We start from the raw sequence: 23,993 nt of genomic DNA on the forward strand, positions 1-23,993 counted from the left end.
ATTTTTTGAGGTTTGGATGGGTTTTTTTCCCCAAAAAGAAGGACCCCAGGACCCAGGAGGGAGGCACCTCAGACACTGGCTTAAGAGTATGATGCTGTTGAGAGTTTTGATTTCTTTGGATCAGGATCTTGGCAGGGGGGAGGGACAGTGGGGGTGAGCAGGGTGTCTTTTCCAACCTCAATGGCTGATTTTTTTGAGGTTTGGTTTGGTTTTTTTTTCCCCAAAAAGAAGGACTCCAGGACCCGGGAGGGAGGGACCTCAGACACTGTCTTAAGAGTATGATGCTGTTGAGAGCTGGGTTTCTTTGAATCACGATCTTGGGGCTGGGTGTGTATTTTGAGTTTGGGGGTTTTTCCCCCCCCAAGAAAAGAAGGGCTCTGTTGCCCCTCGGCCGCGGGCCGAGCCCGGCGCTGGGCCCAGCCCGCCATGGCCGCGCCCGTCGCCCCGGGAGACGCCGCCGGAAGGGGCCGCCCCGCCGGTTTCCGCCCCGGCCCCGCCATCGCGGCCGCCCCGGCGCGGCCCGAGCATGTCCCGGGTGCCCGTGGGGAAGGTGCTGCTGCGGAACGTCATCCGGCACACCGGGGCGCACAACAAGGTGCGGGCAGCGCAGGGCCCGGCGGCGGCGGGGCGGGCATACAGTGTGAGGGGGTGCGGGGGCATCCCGGGGGCGCGGGGATCTCACGGGGGTGCGGGGATCTCACGGGGGTGCGGGGGCATCCCGGGCTGTGGGGACGTGCTGGGGGTGTGGGGATATTCCGGAGTGCGGGGATCTCACGGGGGTGCGGGGACATACTGGGAGTGCGGGGATATGTCGGAGGTGCAGGGGCACCCCGGGAGTGGGGGGACATGCTGGCATGCGGGGACATCCCGGGGGTGCGGGGACATCCCAGTGGTGCCACCCCCTGGTGCGGGATGATCGTGGTGCCCAGGGACATCCCGGGGGTGTCACCCGCTGGTGCGGGATCGTCGTGGCATGCGGGGACATCCCCGTGTCCTGAGACCTCCCGGGGGTGTCACCCTGGTGGCTCCGGGGACATCCCCGTGTCCTGAGACCTCCCGGGGGTGTTACCCGCTGGTGCGGGATCATCCTGGTGGCTCCGGGGACATCCCCGGGTCCCGGTGGTGCTGACCCGGCGAGGGGAGAGCAGGAGTGTTTGCCGGAGATAAAAAGGAGTTTGTTGGACCGGCCCCCATCATCAGCTCCTTAAGTCTCACTTTCGGTTTAATCCTGTTTGTCTCGAGTTCAGTGTAACCCCGTTTTGGTTTTCCCCAGCGTCAGTTTAACCCTGTTCTTCTTGAGTTCTCACCCCGGGGAGGGAATGTGTATATATTTACTTATAGTCTTGTTTATTTACTTGTATACTTATGCTGTTTATAAACTTGCCCAGTGAAAAGCACATTCTCTCAGGACTTCCCATGAAAATTACGGTTTGCCTTTTAAAAAGTAGCAAATCTTTAATTGTTTGGGGTTTTTTTCCTTGTTGTACTCTGTATGTACTTTTATTCACATCAAAGAAGTTGAACTTTGTGTTAGTGTGCACAGGCAGGATTTTAGTGCAAGATGAAGCAACTCCATTAACTTTAGCAAAGTATTTAATTAATCCCTGTCGTAATTTAGCAGGTCCAACTTGTTTATTCCATATGTTTATAAAGTCACTCATGTACAGTCAATGTCTACAACCATAAATTTGTGCCAAACCACGCAGTATTACATGCTGGGGTATTGTTGGCTTGGTCCTTCCAGGTGATATTCATGTGCTGGAGTCTGCAACAGTCCATATGTTTGGGATGGCAGTGAATGACAGGGCAGCTGAGATGGTAAAATCAGTCAGACCCACCATTTTTTATGCTTCTCCTTATGTACTTTGGTAGGGAACTACCATCAAGAGACTGTCCTTTTGATACAGCTAAATATGTGTGTAATAATCTGTTTGAGGGTGGTAGGAAAGGTTGCTGTGGATTTTCTCAGCAGGAGTGTTGAGGCTGGAGCTGATGTCTCGTGCTACGTGACTGTGGAGTTTCCCTGATGTTAAAGTTTTCTCCCTTCTGTGACTTTCAGCTTCAGGAAGAGACAGAAATGTGGAAAATAAGGGAGTGGGAGAAGCAGACAGAAGAGACTTACTGGAAAAGGCAAAGCAGAATGCTGTCAGACACCTCCAGGTGAGACACACCACAGACAGAGTTATTCTCTCCTTAAGGAGTCCCTGGAAAGAGCTCAGGCCTGTGCTGAAGTCTGACCATTTATGCCTTCATCTAGCTGTGTAATCTCCAAGGTTATGAATGACTTAGCTGGGTTCTGGGGGGCTCTGGGGTGGTTCCTCCCTCAGGGCTGGGCTGAAGGACCCTGTTCTCTCGCCCCCAGCAGTCGGATGCGCAGCGATGGCTTCGATGAGGAGGGACACAGGGCTGAGTGGAAAACAAGGAACCCCCAGTTCCTTGACCTGGTGGAAGATGATCTCCTCAGGGCCCGATCCTGGAATAAAAAGCTCTATGAATGTGAAGCCAACATGCCAGACAGGTCTGTGGGGAGATTCATGTTCTGGGATTATAAGTGTAATTAAAATACCTTTCTGGAGTCCTGTATACATTTTTCTGTTCAATGTGTACTCCTATAAAATAATGCTGGAGTTCATCTTGAGAATGAATAAGTGACATGTACAAACTTCTGCAGTGTCACACAACACCTAATTTGAGTTTCTAAGCCACAGTAAGCAGCAAAAGCTCAGCCCTAAGCTTAATATTTATTACTTTGCCCAAGGAGCTTAAAGGAATCTCAAGAAACACAAACTAGTGCTCTCCAGGGTTGTTTCAAAGAAATTTGAGTTGTAGTTTTCTCTAACTATAAATGGAAAAGAGAGTGAGAACTTGAGGTACATTTAATTAGCACCAACCAAATGGGCCATATTTCCTTCCTCCCTGTCTAAACTCACGTCCTTTCTGTGGCTCTGGCTTTTCAGAACTGTATTTTTGTCCTCAAACACGTTGCCTGTTTCTGACAGATGGTTCTGCTTTCTTACAGGTGGGGGCACAGTGGGTATAAAGAGCTGTACCCTGAAGAATTCGATACAGACAGGTAAGGCAAGCAGCTTCACTGATGGATCCAGAATCCTCCTTCTGTCAAGTTAGGCAGGGAATTTTACAATTCCCTGAGTTTTAAATTTTGGATATAGATCAGCCTTGAATGTAAAGCCTTGAATTAATGTGGTGCAAGTCTTAGGAGGGGATCAAATCTTTTATAGTAATTAGACACTGAGGTTTAGCTGGAGTTACTAAAACCTGTGAATCTGGAAGGTAAATAAATCCTTGCACTGTCCTGGAGAGTGGAGACTTAACTGAAAAATAAGATCTTAGACAGAATTTAATTATTTTTAACCTGCACCCAGCAGGATCATCAACAGTGAACACCCTCCTGTTCTTTTTGCAGTGACCAGCAAGAAGGAGATGAGCAAAACGCTGTCAATGGGAAGAAGAAATCCCACCTGGGGAAGCAAACTGCCCGTGAGTCCCACAAGAGGAAAAAAACAAAGAAATCTCACAAGAAGAAGCAGAAAAAGCGCTCCCACAAAAAGAGGAAGAAAAAGAAAAAGGAGCAGGGGAAAACTTCCACAGATTCCTCCCGGGAGAGCGAGTGCTCGGCAGAGGAGACTCCAGGCACCCGGAAAGGAAAACACAAGCGCAAGAAAAAGACCAGGAAAGTGCCTGCCAAGGAACCTACCTCTTCTTCTGGGCAGGACAGTGACTTTTCCCATGCAAGCAGCTCATGCACCAGCAGCTCTGAGGACAGTGAGTCTGAGGGGAGGAAAGAGAAACGGCCCCCAAGGAAGAGGAAGAAACGTGCCAGCTCCGCGTCGGAGAGGCAGAGTGAAGTGCCAGAGAAGAGGAGCAAGAGGAAGAACTGGAAGGTGGCGGGTGATGAGAAGTCTGAGGACAGCTCAGATGAGGACTGACGGGTCTGGGCTGCAGCTCAAACTGTGAGGGGGAGGACAGGGCCAGGTATTTATTGTTCAGCACTGCCCCATGGTACAACCTGTCCCAGCACTGTGGTTTATGCACACCTGGCCAGCCCACGGGGAGGAGCTGAGCCTTGGCAGCCTGCAGGAGATGCTCCCTTGCTTTCCAGGGACTTGGCATTCGGAAATCCAGGAGAGCAGTTACCTGTCTGACAAGTAGGCTTGTCCTGCCAGCTTCAGATTCTTTCTCTGTGACCAGGTTGACCTCTGATGCCCGAAAACATTACATGCTCTCTGCAGGGGGGAGGCAGGCACGTTTGCACCAGTTTTGGTTGGTTTTTTTTTTTTTTTAAATTAAGTTTTAACAGGTTGCTTTTCTGGGTTACCTAAATAATGGCCAGGACTGGCAGCAGGAGAGAGGACAGACAACAGGTCTGACAACAGAGGAAATGCCACTGGATTTAACCCCACAGTAGCTTTGTCTTCCCATCCTCCACCAAAAGCACACCTGTGGGGGCATGCACAGGGTTAGCTGGACACAGCAGGGAGCTGAGGGAATACTCTTAATTCCAGCTGAAGGTGCAGTGACTAATTCCATAAAGATGAAGAAAAGACACCAGTGCATTTGCTCGGTTTAGACTCCTCTCCCAACCCAGCTGTGGGCTGGCCATCATGTCTACCTTCCTTCACTCTCTCTGGGGATGCTGAAACCATTTGTGCTGACAGAGCGGCCTTGGTGGGTGTTGTGCTCTGTCTCTGGTCTGCCCAGTGTGTTACTGGAGAAACTGGTACCGGGCCTCTCTCCCTGCAGTGAACAGCCAAGCCTTTTAATTAAATGAATAAACCCAGACGTGTCTGCTGCTTTTGTCACTGTTTTGGAGTAAAGCCCAGGGACAGAGCTGGGAAATCTGGGTGGTGCTTGTGCTCTCCCTGTGTTTGTGCCTGACCAGACTTGGAGGAGATGAAACAAGGGAAGGAGCCAGCAGGGATATGCACTGTGTGGTGTGATTGTTGTGGGCACAGCCTGAACGAGCACAGACTGCACAAACTCTGCTCAGTCCTGCAGTAGCAGTGCAGCTCCTCTAGCACACAGATGTTCACAGAGGTGTTTGTTTTGCACAGCTTCCCTTGTGCAGAGGTGTTTCATTGGTGAGTGCCCGGGTGATGTGCTCTGGTGGTGTGCGGTGTAAGGCAGGATTAATCACACAGAATCACAGACTGCTTTGGGTTGGAAGGGACCTCAAAGACCATTTAATTCCACCCCTCTGCCATGGGCAGGGACACCTTCCATAGACCAGGGAGGCCTTCTATTGACCAGGGACACCTTCCACCAGACCAGGTCGCTCCAACCTGGCTTCGAACCCTTCCCAGGGATGGCGCAGCCACCGCTTCGCTAAGCACAACCCTGTGCCAGCGCAAACCTCCCAGAGGAGGAATCCCCTGCACACATCCCACCTGCGGCAGCGAGAACCCCTTCCCTCGTGCTGTTATATTGGCAATGAAGCCGCTCCCCGGTGTGACCGGGCGGGTCGGGACGGGTGGCCCCGGGGCTGGGTCGGTTCCCTCCGTGTCCCCGCTATACCGCCGGTTCCCTCCGCACTGCCCCTTTTCCCGGTATTCCCAGGATTCCCGGTATTCCCGGCATTCCCAGCGTTCCCCGTGTCCCCCCGGCCCCGGCGGAAGCGGAAGCGGCGCCGCCGTTTCCGTGTCCGGGCGCGGTGCCCTTGGAGCGGACATGGCGCTGGCGCTGCTGCGGCCCCGCGGGGCCGCCACGGGTGAGTGACCTGCGGGGCGGGCGAGCGGCGCTCCCGGAGCCCCTCGGGGGTGTGCGGGACACCCTGGAGGGTGCGGGACACCCCCGGACGGTGCGGGACACCCCCGGTGACCGCCTCGCCTGCCCCCGTTGTCCCCGCAGCTCTGGCCCTGCTCCGCCGCCCCGCCGTACTCGCCGCCGCCCATCGCAGCGCCCCGGCCCGGGACAGCCACAGCCACGGCCCGGCCCCGCAGGGACACGGTACGTGCCTGGCTCTGTGTGTCTGGGGGGGTCGGGGCGGGCTGAGATGCGGTTTCGTTCCCCGGAGCCCCCTGGCAGCGCTGGGCTCGGCAGTGCGGGCTGGGGGCGGTGGTGATCCCCCCCGGCACAACCCCAGCGCTGCGGGCGGGCAGGACCCCGCGGGACCCGCTGGGCCGCTCTGGCCACGGGGATGTTCCAAACCATGAGGTGTAAAAGCCAAGGGAAGGAGGAGGGGAGGGACAGTCGTTATTTACAGTGTTTGCCTCCCGGAGCCGCGCCTGCTGAAGCTCTTTCTGGGAAGCGGCCGAAGCCCTTCCCGGGAAGGTCCGGAGATCACTCGCTGATGGGAAGTAGAGAATAAACCTGCTATTTTTTTTTCCTCTTTGCTTGTGCGCCCGCTTTTGGTTTGCTATAGTGAAGGGCCTTGTCTCGACCTATGGGTTGTTTTCCACCTTATTCTCTCTCCCCTGTCCAGCTGGGAGTGGCTCAGTGGGCACTTGTGCAGCCAAGGGTAACCCACCACAGTGTGTTTGTGGATGTGAGTGTGTGGGGTTTTGTCGGGGTCAGGGGAGCCCCCTTGTTCAGGTGGTACCTCCCCTATCCCTGGAAGTGCTCAAGGCCAGGCTGGATGGAGCTCTGAGCATCCTGGTCCAGTGGAAGGTGTCCCTGCCCAGGGCAAGGGTGTTCAGGACTAAATGACCTTTAAGGTCCATTCCATCCTCAGCATTCTATGATTCTATTAAAAAGGGTTATAAGGAACCAAGTCTTGGTCTGGGTCTGCCAAGGGACCAGGAGAGGTGCAGGGATAAAGGACAGAGGTGATGGAGGTGGTTGTGGCACAGTGGTATCAAGGGCACAGGAATGGGATGAGCTTAAGGTCCCTTCCAGCCCAAACCAGTCTGTGATTCTGTAAACTTTTTGGCCAGGTAAAGGATTTTAAGTGGCAGCTGTGAGTAACTAAGGGCAGAAGGGATCTTGTGCTATTGCAGTGGCTCTGGTTGTCTGTAATGTGTTGCCATCAACTTCAGCAGCACTATCTGCACTTAACAGCATTTTGATTTGCACTTAGTCTGGGTCTGATTTAAAACAAGGTCTGTGTGATGTCACACTGCTGGGATTTGAAACTGGTGTTTGAGATGTCAGTGTCCAGTGTGGGAGTGCTGGGAGTCCTTAAGTAGGAGATATCGACTTGTTGCTGAATAGTAAATCTCTGCTCATTAACAATGGTGTGGGAAAAAAAGGTTGAAATGTTTTTAGGAATCAGAAGGTTAAACTTACTGTGATTCACTAGCAGTGTTGTGACTGCAGGTTAAGGGTGTTTGTAGCCATTTCAGTGCACCTTCAAGTGGAAAACATGGAGAAGTGCTTCATTAACTGAAAAGATTAAGAAAAGAAATTGGCTTAAAAATGGCTAAGCAATTTCATTCCTTTACTCTTCTGGGTTTTATATTAACCACAGACTTCCTGCGTGTGTGTGAGGGGCTCTGGGCCATGGAGTTCTACAGGGACAGCTTTATTTTTTATTATTATTTATTATTCCACAGACTTATTAGTCCACAAATCCCTTTCATGTTTTGCTTCAGGTCCTTTACTTTCCTTATCTTGTCACTTTCTAAGTTTCTTTTCTCCTCGCAAAAATAAACATTTGTATTTTGGTTTAGATGGATGAATGTTATCTGTGTGTTAGGTAAGCACTTTGGGGTATTGTATTATAAAGGTAATTTTGTAGAGTCATTTCTTGATGTTTTTAGCCCGGGCTGATGCTGACATCCAAGTATTGCTTATGCTGTTAAGGTTTTGGGTTGCTCCACAACCTTCTAGGTGTTTTTTTGGCTTTTTTCCTCCTTAACTTGCATGATTCCAAAAAGTTGGTTACAGAGCTCCCTAACTGATATTTCTGTTTCTAGAGTCACCTGTTAACGTGGTTCAGATTGTGCCCAGCTGAGTATCAGTGGAGGACTGAAATCCCTCAGGTCATAGGTGGTGGTCCCCGAGTTTAATCTTGTTCTTTACAGCTAAAAATAGCAATATTGCTTCCTGGGCAGGACTGCACAGAGTCACCATGGTGTGCCATTAACTGGATCTCGTAGCTGGGTCTGTCTGGGTCCCAAAGCCATTTCTCAGAAAGTGGGAGAAGTAAATGGCAGGAAAATCACCAGACAAAGATGCTTTGCCTTTAAAGACACTCCTTTCCAGTGACACTGAAAACAGATCTCTGTTCTACAGCAGGAATTCATTCCAAGGCATCTCATTTTGCCTGGAGGAAGGCTCAGTAACCAGCTCCCAGCAGACAGTGTGGTGCTGCTCAGGGGGAGGTCTCTGCTTCTCAGGTGCCAGCCCTTGGAAGAGGGGCTTTGCCCTGAGAACTGTTTCTCCTTGCAGGAGGTTCCAAGGCTGCATCCTTGCACTGGACAGGGGAGAGAGCTGTCAGTGTGCTCCTGCTGGGGCTCCTCCCTGCAGCCTACCTGTGCCCAGGACCCGCCGTGGACTATTCCCTGGCTGCTGCCCTCACCCTCCACGGCCACTGGTAAGCACAGAGTCCCTCAGGATTGAAGTCAGGGTGGCTCCAAGCCTTCTGGCTGAAATCTGTCCATGGCAGCAACTCTGCTGGCTTTTTTCCTGATGTAGGGCAGAACACCTGGAAAGAGGCAACATGCTTGGTCTCCGAGTTGTGGTGATCTTTCACAGGAGTGGTTGTACCTTGGCCTTCCTTTGCCACACAGTTCTCTCAGAAGACAGGATATATATTACTGTTGAGGAATCCATAAAAATCCTCCAGTGTTCTGCACAGTCTGACCTCAGGAGCACTTCCTTGCCACTGGATGTGTAGGATCTTGGGTGTTTTTATCTTGTAGAAGAATCAGTGTTGTACAAACGGAGGGAACAGAAAGAGGGCACACCTATATAAACCAAGTTCTTCCTTTAAAGCTCTGTGCTGTGGGCTGGCTTTGTAATCTCAGTGGGGATGAGGTTCTGTAAAGAGCTCACAGCAAAGACTCCACTAGAGCAGTGGAGACCTGGATTGTTATTTCCTTGATTCCTGGGGAATGGATGCTTGCTCCTTTTATTCTGCTGTGGTCCTTGATCAGTTGGGACAAGGAGTGGATCCAGCTGCATGGTTGGCCAGACTGGCAGCCCTCACCTTCTTGAGGTGAGACTGGTTTGGAGTTCCCTGCCACAAGGATAGAGCAGATTTTTGTGGTACTTTGTGGTGCCAGGTTTTCTTAAATCTCAGTTTTTCTCCTCAAAATCTGTGCCAGGGATTCTTGCACTTTCCTCACCCGGACTGAGAGCTTCTCCCCAGAGCTTAACAGCATCCTGTGTCTTCTCTTGCTGCATGGTTTAAATCCAGACAAGAGGTCATTTTCAGTCTAACAGATATAGAAAAAAACCCCAAAGTATGGTAATTTTATTGGTTGCCACCCTTCTAATCCCAATACACATCCAGGAGCCTTCTGTGCCTTTGTGGCAAGGTCAGGTCCCAGATCCACACCTTGCTCTTCGAGCCTGAAGGATATTTCCTTTGTCTTCCTCTTCTTCAGTCCTTGGGAGTCAGATAAGCTGCTCTCTCTTGGATGCAGATTCTAAGGATTCTGTTGTCTGAGGAGCTGTGCTCAGCACCTTGTTTCCTCAGTGCCATTAACAAAACCTGGAGCCAATGTGTGTTTTCTAACAGAACATGTGCAATTTTGGTTTTTAAATAGACGCCTCCTCTTTTTGTTGATGTGAGCGGGTAAAAAATAAATGTTTGAGGCATCTTGGAATGCTGGCATAAACTGGGTGGATTTGGTGGATTTCAGTGGATGGTCTTGCCTGATTCCAGCTTTTTTCTCTTGTCCTGTAGGGGTCTTGGCCAGGTAATCACTGATTATGTCCACGGAGACACAGCCATTAAAGTGGCCAACACGGGGCTGTACGTGCTGTCGGCCGCCACCTTCGCCGGCCTCTGCTACTTTAACTACCACGACGTGGGGATCTGCAAGGCTGTGGCCATGCTCTGGAGCCTCTGAGGTGCCACCAGAGCCCCTGACACACACGATTGTTGTTCTCTGCTGCCTCTGCTTCATCGTATTTTTACCACCATTTAACGCGAAACGAGTGCAAAGCCAAGGGTCCGTAGTGGGAACGTCCTGCAGGGAGCTCAGAGCCCTCTAGAATTAAACACCCAACAGCAGCGAAGATGTTGGAGAAGAAACAGTAGATTTAAGCTGGATAATGTCCATCAGAGCCAGGTGCTTTAAGCTGTGCTGTAAATTGGGATGAATTAATTACACCAGCGAGGTGGTTTAAGCTGCGCTGTAAATTGGGATGAATTAATTACATCGGTGACAGGCTTGCAACTGTCCTTGTAATGAGAGCTCTGGTGGGTGTTTTTTAACTGTTGTTTGGTTTCCTGTTTTGTAAAACTTGTGGAAAATTGAACTGCTTCTTCTGGCATCACAACAACTGGCCTGTATGCAAGGCAGACCCTGTAACTCTTTGGACCCTGAGAGTTGGTGTAGAAAAGGGAATACTTTTTTCTTAATCCATGCAATAAAGAATTTACAGAAATATTGTGTGTGCTTCTGAACCATTTGTTACTAATTTATACTGTTCCTCTGCCTTGCTTCATTTGGCTGTTATAAAACAAAACCTTTAATTCTTAGACTTAATACAAGAGTAATTAATGTCCCTTAGAAAGTAGAACAATTGGCCTAGAAGAAAAATACTTTTGCCTGTTGATTTTAGGAGCATCTGACCTTCAGGGTTCCCCCGGAATGTGAATGTTTATCTGTGGCATTTCTGGGGGTTTGTTTTCTAAATGCACTGCTCTGTATTGTCCTGGGTGACTGAAAAGGCAACAAACACAGCCTTCCTGTCATAGCTCGCCGTGAGGGTGATGCAACATTCTTCTGGGTGTCTTCAGGGCTTGGAGCATTTTAGGGGGGAACTGAGATTCTGACCTCTGTCTTTTCAGACCTTCACTGTAGCAGGCAGTGAACAGCTATTTCCACATTCTGCTGGTACATTTGTGGCACTATTAACGGTAAGAGGAAGAGAATTCTGTGCTGCCATCAGGCTGATTACGCAATAATGCCCAAGTTCTGTTTAAATTCTACAAGACTTTTTGATTTGATTGTTGTTTTTTAATCTGGACTGTTAATTTTAGTTAGATAGTTAGTTGCTTACTTGTGCAATCATAGGTAAAAGCAGGTAACTGGCCAAGTTTTTTCAGTCTTGTGGTGAGAACGAGCTGGGTGCTTTGCCTGCTGTGGTCTGGTTTAAACACCAACATAACAATCATTATTTTGTCACAACTGAGGAAGGTACAGATCTGAGTCACGGGAAAGTCCCAGGGAACAGTGGGAGTTTATATCGTAGAAAGTGTTTGATATTTCCCATTCTGAGCCCAAACCCAGGGTGTATCTGCATGTGGTGGTGGTTTAAGATAATTATATGAGAAATTATTTATCTAAGAGCTCTGGAATGTTTTAGTCCAGCTCTCCCATGTCAGGGGTGGCAGCTCTGAGAGCAGAGTGAAAAGGGAATGAACACACCTTCCTCCCTGAGTCCCCTGTGTTCCTCAGGCCTCTGGAAACTCAATCAAACCCCTGGAACTGCTGTTAACTTTTGCTCTTAATTCTTGTGGTACCTGGAGAAGAATGTCCCTGTGTAGCTGAGATGGATGAAGACACTCAGGAAATAATTCTGATGCAAAACAAAGGCACTCTCCAAGTGTTTTTTGACCAGGTGCTGCTATGAAATCTGTTATTTTAAGTGTTTTTCCCTCCCTCCCTCAAACAGGTCCCCTGCATCTCTGAGGTACCTCATTCAATTAGCTCAACAAGCATTAAAGATTTTAGGGATCAAATTCACATTGTTGTTTCCTCATTGTGTAATTTTCTTCTACCTGACTAGAAAACACTCTTCTGCTTCTTTTTTTGTCAAAAACTTGCATTTATTATTTTAAATGTTTATTTCTTTTAAAAGTACTGACTTAGGGTAGTTAAAACAGAAAACTGGCTTGTTTTGGATAAAGAAAGACTGAAGTTTCTTTTATAAAAAGCCAAAATATATTTTAAAACTGTTGGAAGTCTGTCATCATAGGTTGTGCCTTTAATTTTGACTGAATTCAGATAAATTTATCTTCATGGTTTCATCCACTCCATCTTTTCCTGACAATTTCTTTAGGATTAATTTTCTTAAGCAGCCTTCTTCCTTAAAGGCCAAGAACATTCCTTCTGCCAGTGAGTATTCGAACTTAAATGCTCTGGAGCAACTCGACGTAAACGTCTTTTTGAAAAAGATGATGTTGCTTTCACCAGGAATGTCTTTGGGAACTTCTCCCTCCTGAGGAAGAAGAAGGGAAGGTGTTAGTGCCAGCACAGGAGCTGAGCAGTTCTGCTGCAGCTCTGCCAGGTCTGGGTGTTCAGTTTGCCCCGACAGGCAGAGCAGGCGTGGGAGGCAGAGGCTCACCTTGAATCGAACGAGCATTTCCCCACGTTCCTTCTCACAGCACATGTAATAACTTCTGCCTTCTATCTGCACACTGAAGGCAACAGGCAGCCCTGCTGCAGGGGTGGTGCTTTTGTAGCAGTGGATGGTGAAGTGCATCCCTTGGCCTGAGTAAAAATGGTTTATTATTAATAGTGTGCTCAGGAGAGAACTGCAACCACCTCGTTATGTCTTACATTCCACTGGCAACTGCTGGCTGCCTTCCCTGGATAATCTTCCTGATACAAGAGCCAGGACTTGGGACTCATAAATAAATATGTGCAACAAATACAGGTCTGAATAAATTGCTGAAACACCCCCAAAAAAATCAAAGCCAAAACTGTAAGTATATTGTTAACTACTACTGTTACAAGAAAGTAAGAACTTTTAGTGCTAATACACTGTTTAAATTTTAAAATTACTTTCTGTAACCCAACATAAAAAATAATAATTCTGTGATCAGAGCTAACCAAAGCTCTTAACAGTCCTTTTTCTGTTTGTGACACACTGCAGGCTCAGCCTAATCCAGGAACCTCATCCTTCCCCAATGCACAAGACACAAAATTTCAGCTCTCTTGGCTCATCTTCATTCTTACAAACGAAATTTAAGTCCTTACTGTCAGCCTCATCTTTTAGAGTCAGTGATGGAAGGAACAAACCCCCCTGCAGAGTAAAGGGGCAGTGCAGTGGGCACAGGTACCAGATTGCATCTCCTGGTCTGTCACATCCTCAAAGGCTGCCAGGTTGAGATCTGGGCGAACCACCAGCAACTGGCTGTTCACGTTCCGAAGGACTCTGTGCAGAGCCTTTTCCTTGCAAAGGGCATCACATTCCAGCTCTGTGGAGATAAAAAGGAAGATTTCTTAATATTTCAGCTGTAGTCCCCTCAGCTCTGACAGCCCCCTGTGAGTTTGTTCCTGTTGTTAAGGACATCACGTGTGATGAGTTCTTAGAATGACAACCTCAAACAAAAGAAGGCCGTGTCATTCTTTCCACCTCTGGCTTGTGGCAACCCAGGATTTCCCAGAATACAGCAATATTTATATCTGAGCAAGAGAAGCTGCTGTGCCTGTTGGTGAGAATTCAGATGCAACAGTTCTGTCTCTTGCCCAGCAATTAGAATGGCATGAAAAGGTGCTGTCAGGGAGGGCACTGCCCTGCACCCGAGGAGGAATTCAAGCAACACGAGCTCCAAGAAGGAGCAGGGCAGCTGTAGCTCTCTTTTTCCTGCAGTAGCCAAGTTTGAAACTTGTCCTCTAAGGCACACACAGAGCATCTGTGGGTTAGTAAAACACCAGCAGGTTAGTTCATGTAAAACTGGTGGTGAAGTTACAAATGATGAGCTCTCAGCTTACCATCGTCGTCTTGGTCCCGAGTGAGCGACGAGAAAAGAAAAAAAAAGGAAAGGAAAAACAAGATTAATCTCTGCCCCCACAAAAGAAACCACTTTCCACCCAGGCAAGGCTGAGAGCCAGGCAGCCACCTACGTGTTCCCAGTTGCACTCCCCAGGCTGAGCTGGTGTCACTACAGAGAGTGGTTTTATTTGTGAGCCAGACAAATTCATGGCGATGATGAAAACATCAGTCATTTGAGAACTGCAGTTACCACCAAACCAGAGGTATGCAAAATGGTTTAGGGTTATTTAAGGGTGAACAGGTCTGTTTATGCCTGTAACTGAGGAATAATTGCATGAGGATTTTTGTTTTAATCAGAACCTTCATTCTGAGTGAGCAAAAGGACAAGAATCTAATTGCTTTTAAAGAAGAAACTGTTTTCTAACTGACTTTGTAGGACTGGAATTTATTCCCTTACTCCAAGCCCACCCCACAGTATTCCAACTTTCTGAGTGTCCTTTACAACACTTAAAACTGAAGCTTATGGCAAAATTAGCTGAAATCAGACCAACAAATTACTTGCATTAAATCAGTATTCAAGCAGGAAAGGTTATTCACTGCTTCACAGATAATAATTACCAATAAAATAGAGGCAGAGGTTTTTTCCAAGTTTTGCTGCACGCACCAGGATCTCGTCAGCACTCATCTTCACCCTGCCAGAGGTGCAGGGAGAGGGTTCAGAGTTAAGCACAATGCTTCTTTATAAACCTAAATCCACACAGACTTCCCCTAGGAAAGACCGAACTTCCAAAATACCCAAAACTTAGTTCCCCCTGTGACTGCCCCTACAAAGGCCTGTGTCTTTGGCACCTGGAGTTGGAATTGTGGAGGTTCTTAGTGTAATAAATAAGAAATGGTAAAATTTACTCGTCAAAATATATATTGTACTTTTCATATATTATAGCTAATGCTTTGTTGGGACTGGGGAGTTGTGAGCTGCGGAATAGTTAACTGCCTTGTTACTATTATAAGTTGAGACAGTTCTCTAGTTGGCAAGATAAATATTCTGCTTTACTGAGCACGTATACTATATCCTGTTTTTCTAAAAATATTGTCTAAGTGTACTCATTAGATTAGGGAAGTTTGAATGGAATTTATTTTGCAGTACCATTGATTTGCTTATGGTGTTTTATCTCAACTTGAATTCTGATCTTGATTTCACAGCTATTCTCTTTCAAGAGTGACACAGAGAAGAGGAAAGGATATATTTCCCTTAGGAATAACAACAATCATTTTATTACAAAAAAACCCCAAACAAAATCCAACAAACCCTGAACTAATCATTGAAGACCAGTCAACTTCTGCACCTGAGAGGTTCCAGCCCTTCTTAAACACTTCAGGGGTAATTAGAACTGATCCAGGGCTGCACTCTGCCTCTAATGCCAACATACAACCAGGGATTCTGGAAGAATAATTGGTGTTAACGAAGTGACTCAGTCTGACCATTCAGGAGATTCCCTGGCAGCCACATTCCCCAGGCCAGAGAAGTTCACTGCTGGGACCATCCCTGGCTGTTCTCTCCTTCTTCAAGCCCTTTGTCAACCATAGGTGTGGCAATTCACAGCCTCTTGTCCTGGGCTCCCACCCAGAGCTCAACCTCCACTTCAACCTGCACCCCAACCTGCTGCTTGCAAACCTCCCTGCGCCAGGGTTTTAGCTTTATTCATATCCCTTGCACTAAATAAATGCATTAAACCCAGGAGAACAGTAGGAAGATCCGGCTCTTGCACTGGCACTTCATTGTGCAATCAGAATATCCGGCGTCCTTCCAAAGCTTTTTCATCACTCCAGAAAGATCTTCTATACAAAGAAGCTGAGCAACATCAACTTGCACACACCCATCAGCCACAGGGACTGGGGAATTTCCTTGTCCCTTCAGTAAAGCACTTTTAAGTACGTATTTGAGAGTGATTTTTTTCTTATCCTCCTTCTTATAAAAAACCCTAATGGTCTATAGTTTGTGCAGAAGAGACACCCAGGTTCGCTGCATCTTTGTTTGCAAACATTAGCGCCTTAGAAACGAGACACCCCAACACCAAACCCTGCAAGCCTCATCCACAGCGAATTAACCACCAAGCCAAGGACTGCTCTGTTATTCTGGAGCGGAGGGGAAGGGGTAGGCAGGAGTGAGGGGAAGGGGTAGGCAGGACTTAGTGATTTGAGGCCCTTGGTTTAGTGGGTAAAACACGTAAAGGGGCTGCGCTTCTCCCATTGATCACTGAATGGGAATCACAGAATCATTAAGGCTGGAAAAGACCTCCAGCATCATCAAGTCCAACCGTGACGCAGTAAAAAGAGGAGGCTTGAAAGGCTGAAAGTTTTTAGGTGACTGTTCGAGGTGGCGTGGAATGACTCACCCTGTGGAAAAGCGGGATTGCGGGGCGGGAGAAGCTCAGCGTGGGTGGCAGCAGAGCCCGCGGTGATCCCTGCAGTCTCCTCGGCGAGCTGCGGGCGAATGATGGGAGCAGAGCCCGGGGTGATCCCTGCAGTCTCCTGGGCGAGCTGCGGGCGAATGATGGGAGCAGAGCCCGGGGTGATCCCTGCAGTCTCCTCGGCGAGCTGCGGGCGAATGATGGGAGCCGGACAGACGGGCGGAGGGCGGGGAGCGCCGGGACCCGCAGCCGGGATCGGGTCGGGACCGGGGCCGGGGCTCTCCCGAACCATCCGCGGGGGATGCCCGAGCGGCGGGGCCGGGCGGGGAGAGCCTTAAAGCGGCTCTGCGGCAGAGGAGAGCTGGGCGCGTTCCCAGGATATCTGCCGACGTCTGCGTTTGTGGCGCGGCATTTCCCCTCGCCGGGGACACGGCACATATGCAAATGGGGGCGGTGGGGAAGGCTGGATGCGCTCCCGTGATGTCAGCCAGCCCTGCCTGGCCCCGCACCAGCCGGTCCGGGAGGTTTGGAAAACAGGTACCGCCCGTCCCCATCCCCGCTTCCCCATCCCCGCTTCCCCATCCCCGGCTTCCCCATCCCCGTTTCCCCATCCCCGGCTTCCCCATCCCGGCTTCCCCTTCCCCGCACGCCGCCCGGAAACGCCGCGCCCGCCCTGGCGGGAAACCGGTTTGGGATTGGAAAGATCGAGTGGTGGCTCTGGATAACATCGGCACCGCGGGCACCTCGCCTGGCATCCCTTCCAACACACCCAGCTCCAGGGCGGGAGTCCGGGCGCCTCTTTAGGGTTAACCCCTCCTTGTCCCCCCAGATGTGCTGCCCTGGGGGCTCCGGAGCAAGCAAGGCTGCGGTAACTGCAGTGCCCACCACCGCGGGCTGGTGGGATAATTAAGGCCCTAAAAAACCAGGAAACGCGGCTTTGGGAGTGAGCAATAAACCGATGTTTTTTTGGGGGTTCAAGTTTGTAGAACTTGGTGGCGCTGGTGGAAATCTCCGTGCCTCGATTTTTCTGTTTGTGATGATGATTCTTAGCCAGGCAGGAGGGCGCTCGGCCGTGCAGCTCCATGGGTAAATGGGAGAGGCTGAACTTGTAGGGATGAAAAAAACACCCACAAAACCCCGAAAGGCAGCAAGTGATGGAGGGAAGCAAGAGATTATCCCAGAAGAGGCGCCTAAAATCCTCCCTTGGACTTACTTATGTAGCTAAGACCCCAAGACACTCCCTCACCTTCCCACGTGCCTGTTACTGCCCTTGGAGAGGGGGAAAAATAAAGGTAGGAATGCTTTAATATCCATCTGATAAAAATAGGCAGGTAATTCTAGCTCAAGGGCACGCTTCCAATCTCATCTGAAATGATAGCCATAAAAATTAACATGCTGTTTTACTAATAACTGTGGGTTTGGATAGGTTTACCCTCCAGCATAAAAACCAACTGCAGAACTGACGTGCTTCCTTTAAACTCGTTCCGAGAAACTGATGACATTAATTCCAAAGGACTTATTAATTCCAACGGAGTAAAACCTCCTGTTTGCCAGAGACAAACAAGGAAAAATACATTTTTGGTAACTGCTGTTTCAAATAATAAATATATATCCCTATTTACAGACACTCCCTGAATTCCAGCAGGACATCAAAGTTGTATCATTCCTTTTCAAGCTCCTGTTTTGTTACAGTTGTGTTTACCTAAATCTGCATCCCAGGGAGATCCAAATTTAATTTGGATCTCAATTAGCTGATTTCTATATACAGCAGCTGTAATTCCACTATACCCCTTGGTGTGTTGTTTGAATGGTTGGTTCTAACAGGAGAAAAAAAATAAAATATATATCTTTCTAAATTTAACTGACTTCTGTTTCTGGTCACCCATTTCTGTACTTTTTCCCGATAGACATTTCGTAACAAATAGTTCCTTTCTGCAAGTGGGATCAAAATGCCTCTTGGTCTCTTTCAATCAAAATAAACAGTTCAGCCCTTTTAAGTTTCTTCCTCTGAATAATTTTTTTCTGCTTCAAAATAATATTCACATCTCCTTTATTCACTCCAATTGACTTTTAATATTTTTTGAAAATTTGGGCACCAGAGCTTTATTCAGGGCAGTTCCCCATTTGGGTGATTCTTATTCCCAGATACTTTTCATTTCACTGCAAAAGAATAAAAAAAAAAGATGCTGTATCAATAATTTATCATTTAGCCATTTTTTTTCTCATTAAGTTTAAATACACGTTCAGATAACTAATGAAACATTAAATAATATTATACTTGGCAAAAGCAATGCCAGTCAGCCAATATTATTTACTTTGTACTAACTGCTGGCACTAATATTTTTGGTCTATTGATATTACATACTAAACTATCAGGAAGGAGGATTTGGTCTTTTTTGTCAGCCTTTGAGAGCCTAAAAATCAATAAGGTCATTTAGCACACTGAATAAAAGGCGTTCCCTTCTCTTCCTCTGTAAATATTTGCATTTATTAAGGACCAGACTCTAACTCAAACAATGGCTTCTGTGATAAGATTTAAGCTTTCATTTCTCCTGGCATTTAATATCTCCACTAATAAGGGAACTGGAACTATTATGAGAGTAATCACTTCACTGATTTTTCTCCAATCTTGAAGGATGTGGAACTCCAGTAAGAGTTAACTCTCACACCTTAGATAATTTTTTAATTTATTTTATATTTAGACTGAGGTTTCTCCATAGACTATCATCCATAACGTACTGAAAGCGGTAAAGAAAATTCAGATATTTTATTTCTTCTAATTCACATGGTCTGTTAATAAAAATATCTTAACCTACTAATGATAACCCAGTGAAATAAACACCTCAAGGCCAAATTCTAAGCCCAATCTATCATATCTATTTCATAATGTTTAGAGAGTATCGCTAATAACATAAATATCTATAAAATGTCTGAGAATAAGTGAATTGGGCTGTGTCAGCATATTGAATATTGTTTCTACTTTGGGGAAGTATTTAGTTCTCGTTCTTTCAGCAGTTTAATTTCTTGTACCGAGATCTCAATTTCAGAGCCTAATCAGATAACATATGTGAGATTAAGATCCTTCCGTTCTTAAAAAAAGAAATTAGAGATATTGTCAGAGACTGAAATAGTTGATGATTTATGCATTCTCAGGTTCTTGACACACCTCTGCTGGGCGAGTAGTTACACTGTCCTGAAAACAACAACTGAAAAGACAATGTGCCTCTGGAGGACTAAGCCCAAAAAAGGGAGAAACAACCCCTCATGCCAGGGAGGCGCCAGAGCATATAAACTGACTAGTGACTTTGGGAATTTGGGGGAGTTCTTCTCCCCCACCGCCTGCGAATCAAGACCATCACTCTCAAGCATCGCTGGACCCCGTGGGCGGTGACTATGGACATCTGTCTACTCTCAGCTTTTCTTTCCCTTACTCTCCCTGGCTCTTATCCTGCCTTTCTCTCCCCTATGCATTTTTCTCCTCCCCAGAAAGGTTATGACAGCACCCAAAAGTGTTAGTTTACCTATTGATTATGACAGCACCCAAAAATGTTAACCTATCTGTTGATATGAAACTATTAAAATAAATCTTATTAACTTACCTGTTGATACAAAACTGTTGAAATAAATCTTATATATTTTCATACACCGATTATTTAGTGTCGCTTCGCTTTAATCCACCCCAAAGGAATTTTTGATAAAACCTGGGTTACCCCCCCCCCCTCTCTTTTCCTGGGGCGGGTCGTAACAAGATATTTAAAAAAAAAAACCACAAAAAAACCCAAACTACAGAAAGACAGCAAAACAACCCAGAGACAAGATTTACTTCACTCCAACATGACTTCAAATCGTTAAATAATTTATTTCTTTCACTGTAGAGAAACCCTTTGAGGAAGAAAAGAGCTGGTCTCGGCAGTTGTGCGTTTTTGGCGGTGTTGCTCATTTTAGTGACTGCTATCTCGGGTTTTACTGATCAGTGGCTTGAGTTTTGAGGCGGATCCAGGATGATCCGTCCGGCGTTTCAGGTGCTGCAGGGACTTGGGACCGGGTTAGAGGAGACGGAACACGTTATCTGGGGGAACAGCTCGATGTTCGAGTGACTTCGGGTAGAATAATCTTGAATTCGGCAGGGATGGGGACGGCAGGAGCCGCTCCGGAGCCTGGGCAGGAGCTCTGGGGGTGCTGCCAGCCCTGAGGGGAGCGGGGCATCCCCTGTCCCCATCTCTTGTACCCCGGTCCTTCCCCATCCTCTGTCCCCATCCCCTGTCCCCTGTCCTTGTCCCCATCCCTTGCCCCCATCCCTTGTCCCCATCCCCTGTCCCCATCCCCTGTCCTTGTCCCCCTCCCCTGTCCCTCGACCCCCGTGCCCTCACGGCCGGCCCCTCACGGCCATTCCCTGCCCAGGGCCCGCCCAGAGCCGGAGGGGAAGGCGCCGGTCTGAGGGTGCCCGTGGTCCTCCTGGGCAGGAGGGGACCGGGAAAGGGATGAATGCCCTTGGCTATGGATTCCAGGCACCCCAGGCTGTGCCGGGGCACCCCCGGACCTGCCCCCGCCGCCTCCAGCCCCTCAGGGCGCCCTGAGGCGCTGCCCCTGGGCGGGGAGGAGAGCTCCTTCGCAGAGGTGAGCGCTGCGGGTTTTACACGATTTTGCATAAATATCCCCCCCAGCCGCACGGGGTGAGGGCTCAGCAAACACCCCCTGCTCTTTGTCAGGCAGCGATGGCGAGCAACGCGCAAAAATCTGACGAGAGTGGGAGTAAACGTCAAAGGATGGAGGTGAGCGGGGCTGAGGCAGGCAGGGAGGGAGGACCTGGACCCTCATTCCATGTCCTGCTCTGGATTCCTGGCCCGGAGGGAGGGCACAGAGCTCCACGTAACTTCGTGGAGGTTTGGGGAACCAGGTATGACTTTCTTGTCTAAGGAAACCGCAGCTTCCCTAAGTGTCTGAAGACGAACAGAACTGGGCGTGCACTGAGACGCAGTTATGTGGAATGTTTTGAGAGTGAGCTGCTGAAATACGCTGGCTTTTACTGATATATATGTATATCTATAAATACATAGATATACACACACACACACATATACAGTATGTATATCAGTGTATGTATAAAAAAGTACGTATATATTTACAGAGATCTCACGCTGGTACTTCCCACCCACTGCCCGAGATGCTGTGCCTGTTTGTGATGCCCTGAAGCCAACACCGCTTGCATTTTCTCTAAATACACTTCTCTCGAGATCTTTTTAAACCTCTTCCTTCCCTCAGTTAAACTCCGTGCCAAAGCTCGTTTTAAGTCCTAGAAGCCGTATTTTTTTTAATGTGTTCTGTTATTAGAACGAAGCGTCAGAAAATCCTCAGCTGTCCTTCCCTGACAAAACAGATTTGGCTCTTTCTGAGGACTCGCAGTCCCTTTACGACACTGAACCACTGGAAAAAGTTTTAAACGGTGACGTATTAAATATACTGAAAGTAAGTGTGTAATTACCTAATTTATGTTGAGATCCGCTCAGATATTTAAATAGAATTGCCTTTTTTTTTTCTTTTCGCAGAGATGAGCAAAGAAATTATGACCTTGTTATCAAAATATGCTAACATTATAAGGCAAGTTAACCTTGTGCTATTTGTACAGCTTCTTTCTAACTTCTCTAGACAAGATGGAACTGAGTATTAGTGGACAAGATGTTTTTAAGAAAAGCATAAAAGCAGCTTTTAACAACAGTTTTTTTCACTTAAGTGAGACAGCAGCGATGGAGGCTTCTTGTGTCCAGGAACTGGAAGGAATCTTAAAAGAAGCGAGGGACATAGACGAGGACTTAAAGCAGAAAAGGGAGAGTCTGAAACAGAGATTCACTGTCATGGCAAACACCCTGCAGGGATAAATGGAGTTCTGCAGAAGTGCAGAGCCAAACTCAGTCTATTTTGTGTATTCAAACAAGGAGTGTTATGGTGTCTGGTTCTTAGGTAAATATTTACGGCACTCCAGGAAACCTTCAACAACTTAAGCAGCGACTTATACATAGTTAGTAAAACCAGTTCTTAATATCTGTTTTAAATCCTGTGACTCCAAGGTTTTCAAACACTAAAACATAAGGATTTTACTTGTTAACCCATTGAACATAGTACAGAAATTTCCCTGTGAAACACAGAATTTTGTAAGTGGAAAAAACCCTCAGATTATTTAATTATAATAATTTTCTGGGTTTGTTTTAGTTTTCAGGGGTTTTTCTTTCTACTTTAGAAAATGTTTTGGTGCTAAAGTCTTTGTAGAACGTACTTGCAATGTTATTTCAATTTTGCCTCAGAATACAAATAGGTTGAAGAGATCAGCTTAGAAATAGGAGAGTTCTATTAAGAAAAATACTTTGGGAAATGTATAAAGTCTTGATTTAAAAATGCATGTAATACTTGTACAGCTTTTCACGGCCATTTTGATATAAACATTAAAGCACACAATCAAAACTTTGCTGTGATGTCAATAAATAACTAGACAATAATAACGTGGTCTAAAATGCTCTTTTATTTTGGATACATGAGTATTGTTTGCTGTATATTCACTTTATTTAAGGGTGCTCATGGAGTTTTTTCGAGCCCTTTTTCTCTCTTGTCACTAAACTCTCTTAAAAAAGATGAAACACAGAATGTATCAAGGATCATGTACAAATTGTGAGGCTTATTTAATAAAGAAAAGTCCTGGTGCTAGAAAAAGATATATTTACATCATTACCCCACCAGGACTGTGTATTAATTTTCTCTTAAAATCATTTCAGACTTAATCCATCCTCCTTCCCCCCCCTTTTATTAACTAAAAGTCACAAGCAAACGTGCCACGTGTCAAAAGTGACACGATTTAGAACAAACCATGAGAGGAACTGGACCTGGAGGGTGAGATTTAGGTACCTAAAGATCCAAGATATGTCCTTAGCAGGATTTTCCAAGTGCCTAATCGTGGTGTAAGCATCTTACATGCTTAGGAATTTTGAAAAATCCCATAAGGTGCCTATCTGCATCTTTAGCATGTAAAGACCTTCAAAAGTCTTGCCAATGGTCTGCAGCATATTTACCAGTCTCCTATTTTTTTTTTTCCCTTTTCCTAGTAATCTCACCTTGTAGTCATTCTTGGTAGTGCTGTTTAAACAGAAAAATGTGGGAGGGAAAAGAGAAGAAGATTTAGGAAGTGAAACTTTATAATATATTGTCCTAAGGGCTTCTAAAATCTACAGTGATGACAAACCCCTGAGTTTTAAATTGACATCTCTAAAGTGCCTGAATTTAGACATTTACCCACAGTTACTTATCCAAGCCTTTAAAGAAAAATTGCACAAGTTTCATTACTGACAAATATCTGCCTGTCACTTGCATTTTTCTCTGCTTGTGCTTGGGAAAATTATGCAGCCTTTTTAGATTATCTGGATTTAGTTTCTGTGGCCAATATGTCCAAGTATTACTAAGAAACAGAACTCAGATTACGTGATCCAATAGTTCTATGAGTTTCCTCCCTCAGGGGATCAAGTGTTACTGTTGCAGCAATTTGCTCTATTTTAAAAAACTTCATAAAATCCAATAAAAAATAGTAAAGCTCCACTTTTTAGGACAATTAAGAACTGCTTAGTCTGGCATGGAAATGCAGTTAAATCCAAGACATAACTCTCTGGGTGATGACTCTTGTTTTTCTACAGTGATTTCCTAAACAATTGGTTGTCATTTAATGTTATAATTTAATAGCATGGAATATAAGAAATAATAAGGGGAATGTGAAGAGGTATTGAAAGTAAATTCAGGAAGTATGGCCTC

The 23,993-nt window shown here is 46.9% G+C and overlaps 5 protein-coding genes across 6 annotated transcripts; 3 read left to right on the forward strand and 2 right to left on the reverse strand.

Moving 5' to 3' along the window:
* Positions 1-475: 475 nt before the first annotated feature.
* Positions 476-4,798, forward strand: NKAPD1 (NKAP domain containing 1). The gene is made up of 5 exons (XM_051812318.1): positions 476-595; positions 2,060-2,160; positions 2,363-2,518; positions 3,020-3,073; positions 3,425-4,798. Exons 1-5 carry the CDS (start codon positions 527-529, stop codon positions 3,945-3,947), a joined length of 903 nt encoding a protein of 300 aa, XP_051668278.1. The 5' UTR covers positions 476-526; the 3' UTR covers positions 3,948-4,798.
* Positions 4,799-5,589: 791 nt separating this feature from the next.
* Positions 5,590-10,515, forward strand: SDHD (succinate dehydrogenase complex subunit D). The gene is made up of 4 exons (XM_051812206.1): positions 5,590-5,725; positions 5,866-5,964; positions 8,347-8,491; positions 9,809-10,515. The coding sequence occupies exons 1-4, from the start codon at positions 5,686-5,688 to the stop codon at positions 9,972-9,974; spliced, it is 450 nt and encodes a 149-aa protein (XP_051668166.1). The 5' UTR covers positions 5,590-5,685; the 3' UTR covers positions 9,975-10,515.
* Positions 10,516-12,020: 1,505 nt separating this feature from the next.
* IL18 (interleukin 18) lies at positions 12,021-14,479 on the reverse strand. The gene is made up of 5 exons (XM_051812309.1): positions 14,459-14,479; positions 13,794-13,902; positions 13,139-13,276; positions 12,421-12,566; positions 12,021-12,294 (listed from the first exon to the last, which is right to left on the reverse strand). The coding sequence occupies exons 1-5, from the start codon at positions 14,477-14,479 to the stop codon at positions 12,061-12,063; spliced, it is 648 nt and encodes a 215-aa protein (XP_051668269.1). The 3' UTR covers positions 12,021-12,060.
* LOC127482154 (mucin-20-like) lies at positions 14,394-17,570 on the reverse strand. Its single transcript, XM_051812207.1, has 2 exons — positions 16,191-17,570; positions 14,394-14,486 (listed from the first exon to the last, which is right to left on the reverse strand). Exons 1-2 carry the CDS (start codon positions 16,495-16,497, stop codon positions 14,482-14,484), a joined length of 312 nt encoding a protein of 103 aa, XP_051668167.1. The 5' UTR covers positions 16,498-17,570; the 3' UTR covers positions 14,394-14,481.
* A 2,411-nt stretch (positions 17,571-19,981) lies between these two features.
* Positions 19,982-22,806, forward strand: TEX12 (testis expressed 12). Of its 2 annotated transcripts, none has more exons than XM_051812389.1 (6): positions 19,982-20,308; positions 20,607-20,822; positions 20,915-20,977; positions 21,537-21,648; positions 21,752-21,807; positions 21,941-22,806. In XM_051812389.1, exons 2-6 carry the CDS (start codon positions 20,691-20,693, stop codon positions 22,079-22,081), a joined length of 504 nt encoding a protein of 167 aa, XP_051668349.1. In that variant the 5' UTR covers positions 19,982-20,308; positions 20,607-20,690; the 3' UTR covers positions 22,082-22,806. The 2 variants fall into 2 exon arrangements, with proteins under 2 accessions (XP_051668349.1, XP_051668350.1); XM_051812390.1 differs by having other exon boundaries at positions 20,669-20,822.
* Positions 22,807-23,993: the final 1,187 nt, after the last annotated feature.

Source organism: Manacus candei, unplaced genomic scaffold, assembly GCF_025592945.1.
Source record: "Manacus candei isolate 608988 ecotype Guabito, Panama unplaced genomic scaffold, ASM2559294v1 h1tg000086l, whole genome shotgun sequence".
NCBI classification, from domain to species: domain Eukaryota; kingdom Metazoa; phylum Chordata; class Aves; order Passeriformes; family Pipridae; genus Manacus; species Manacus candei.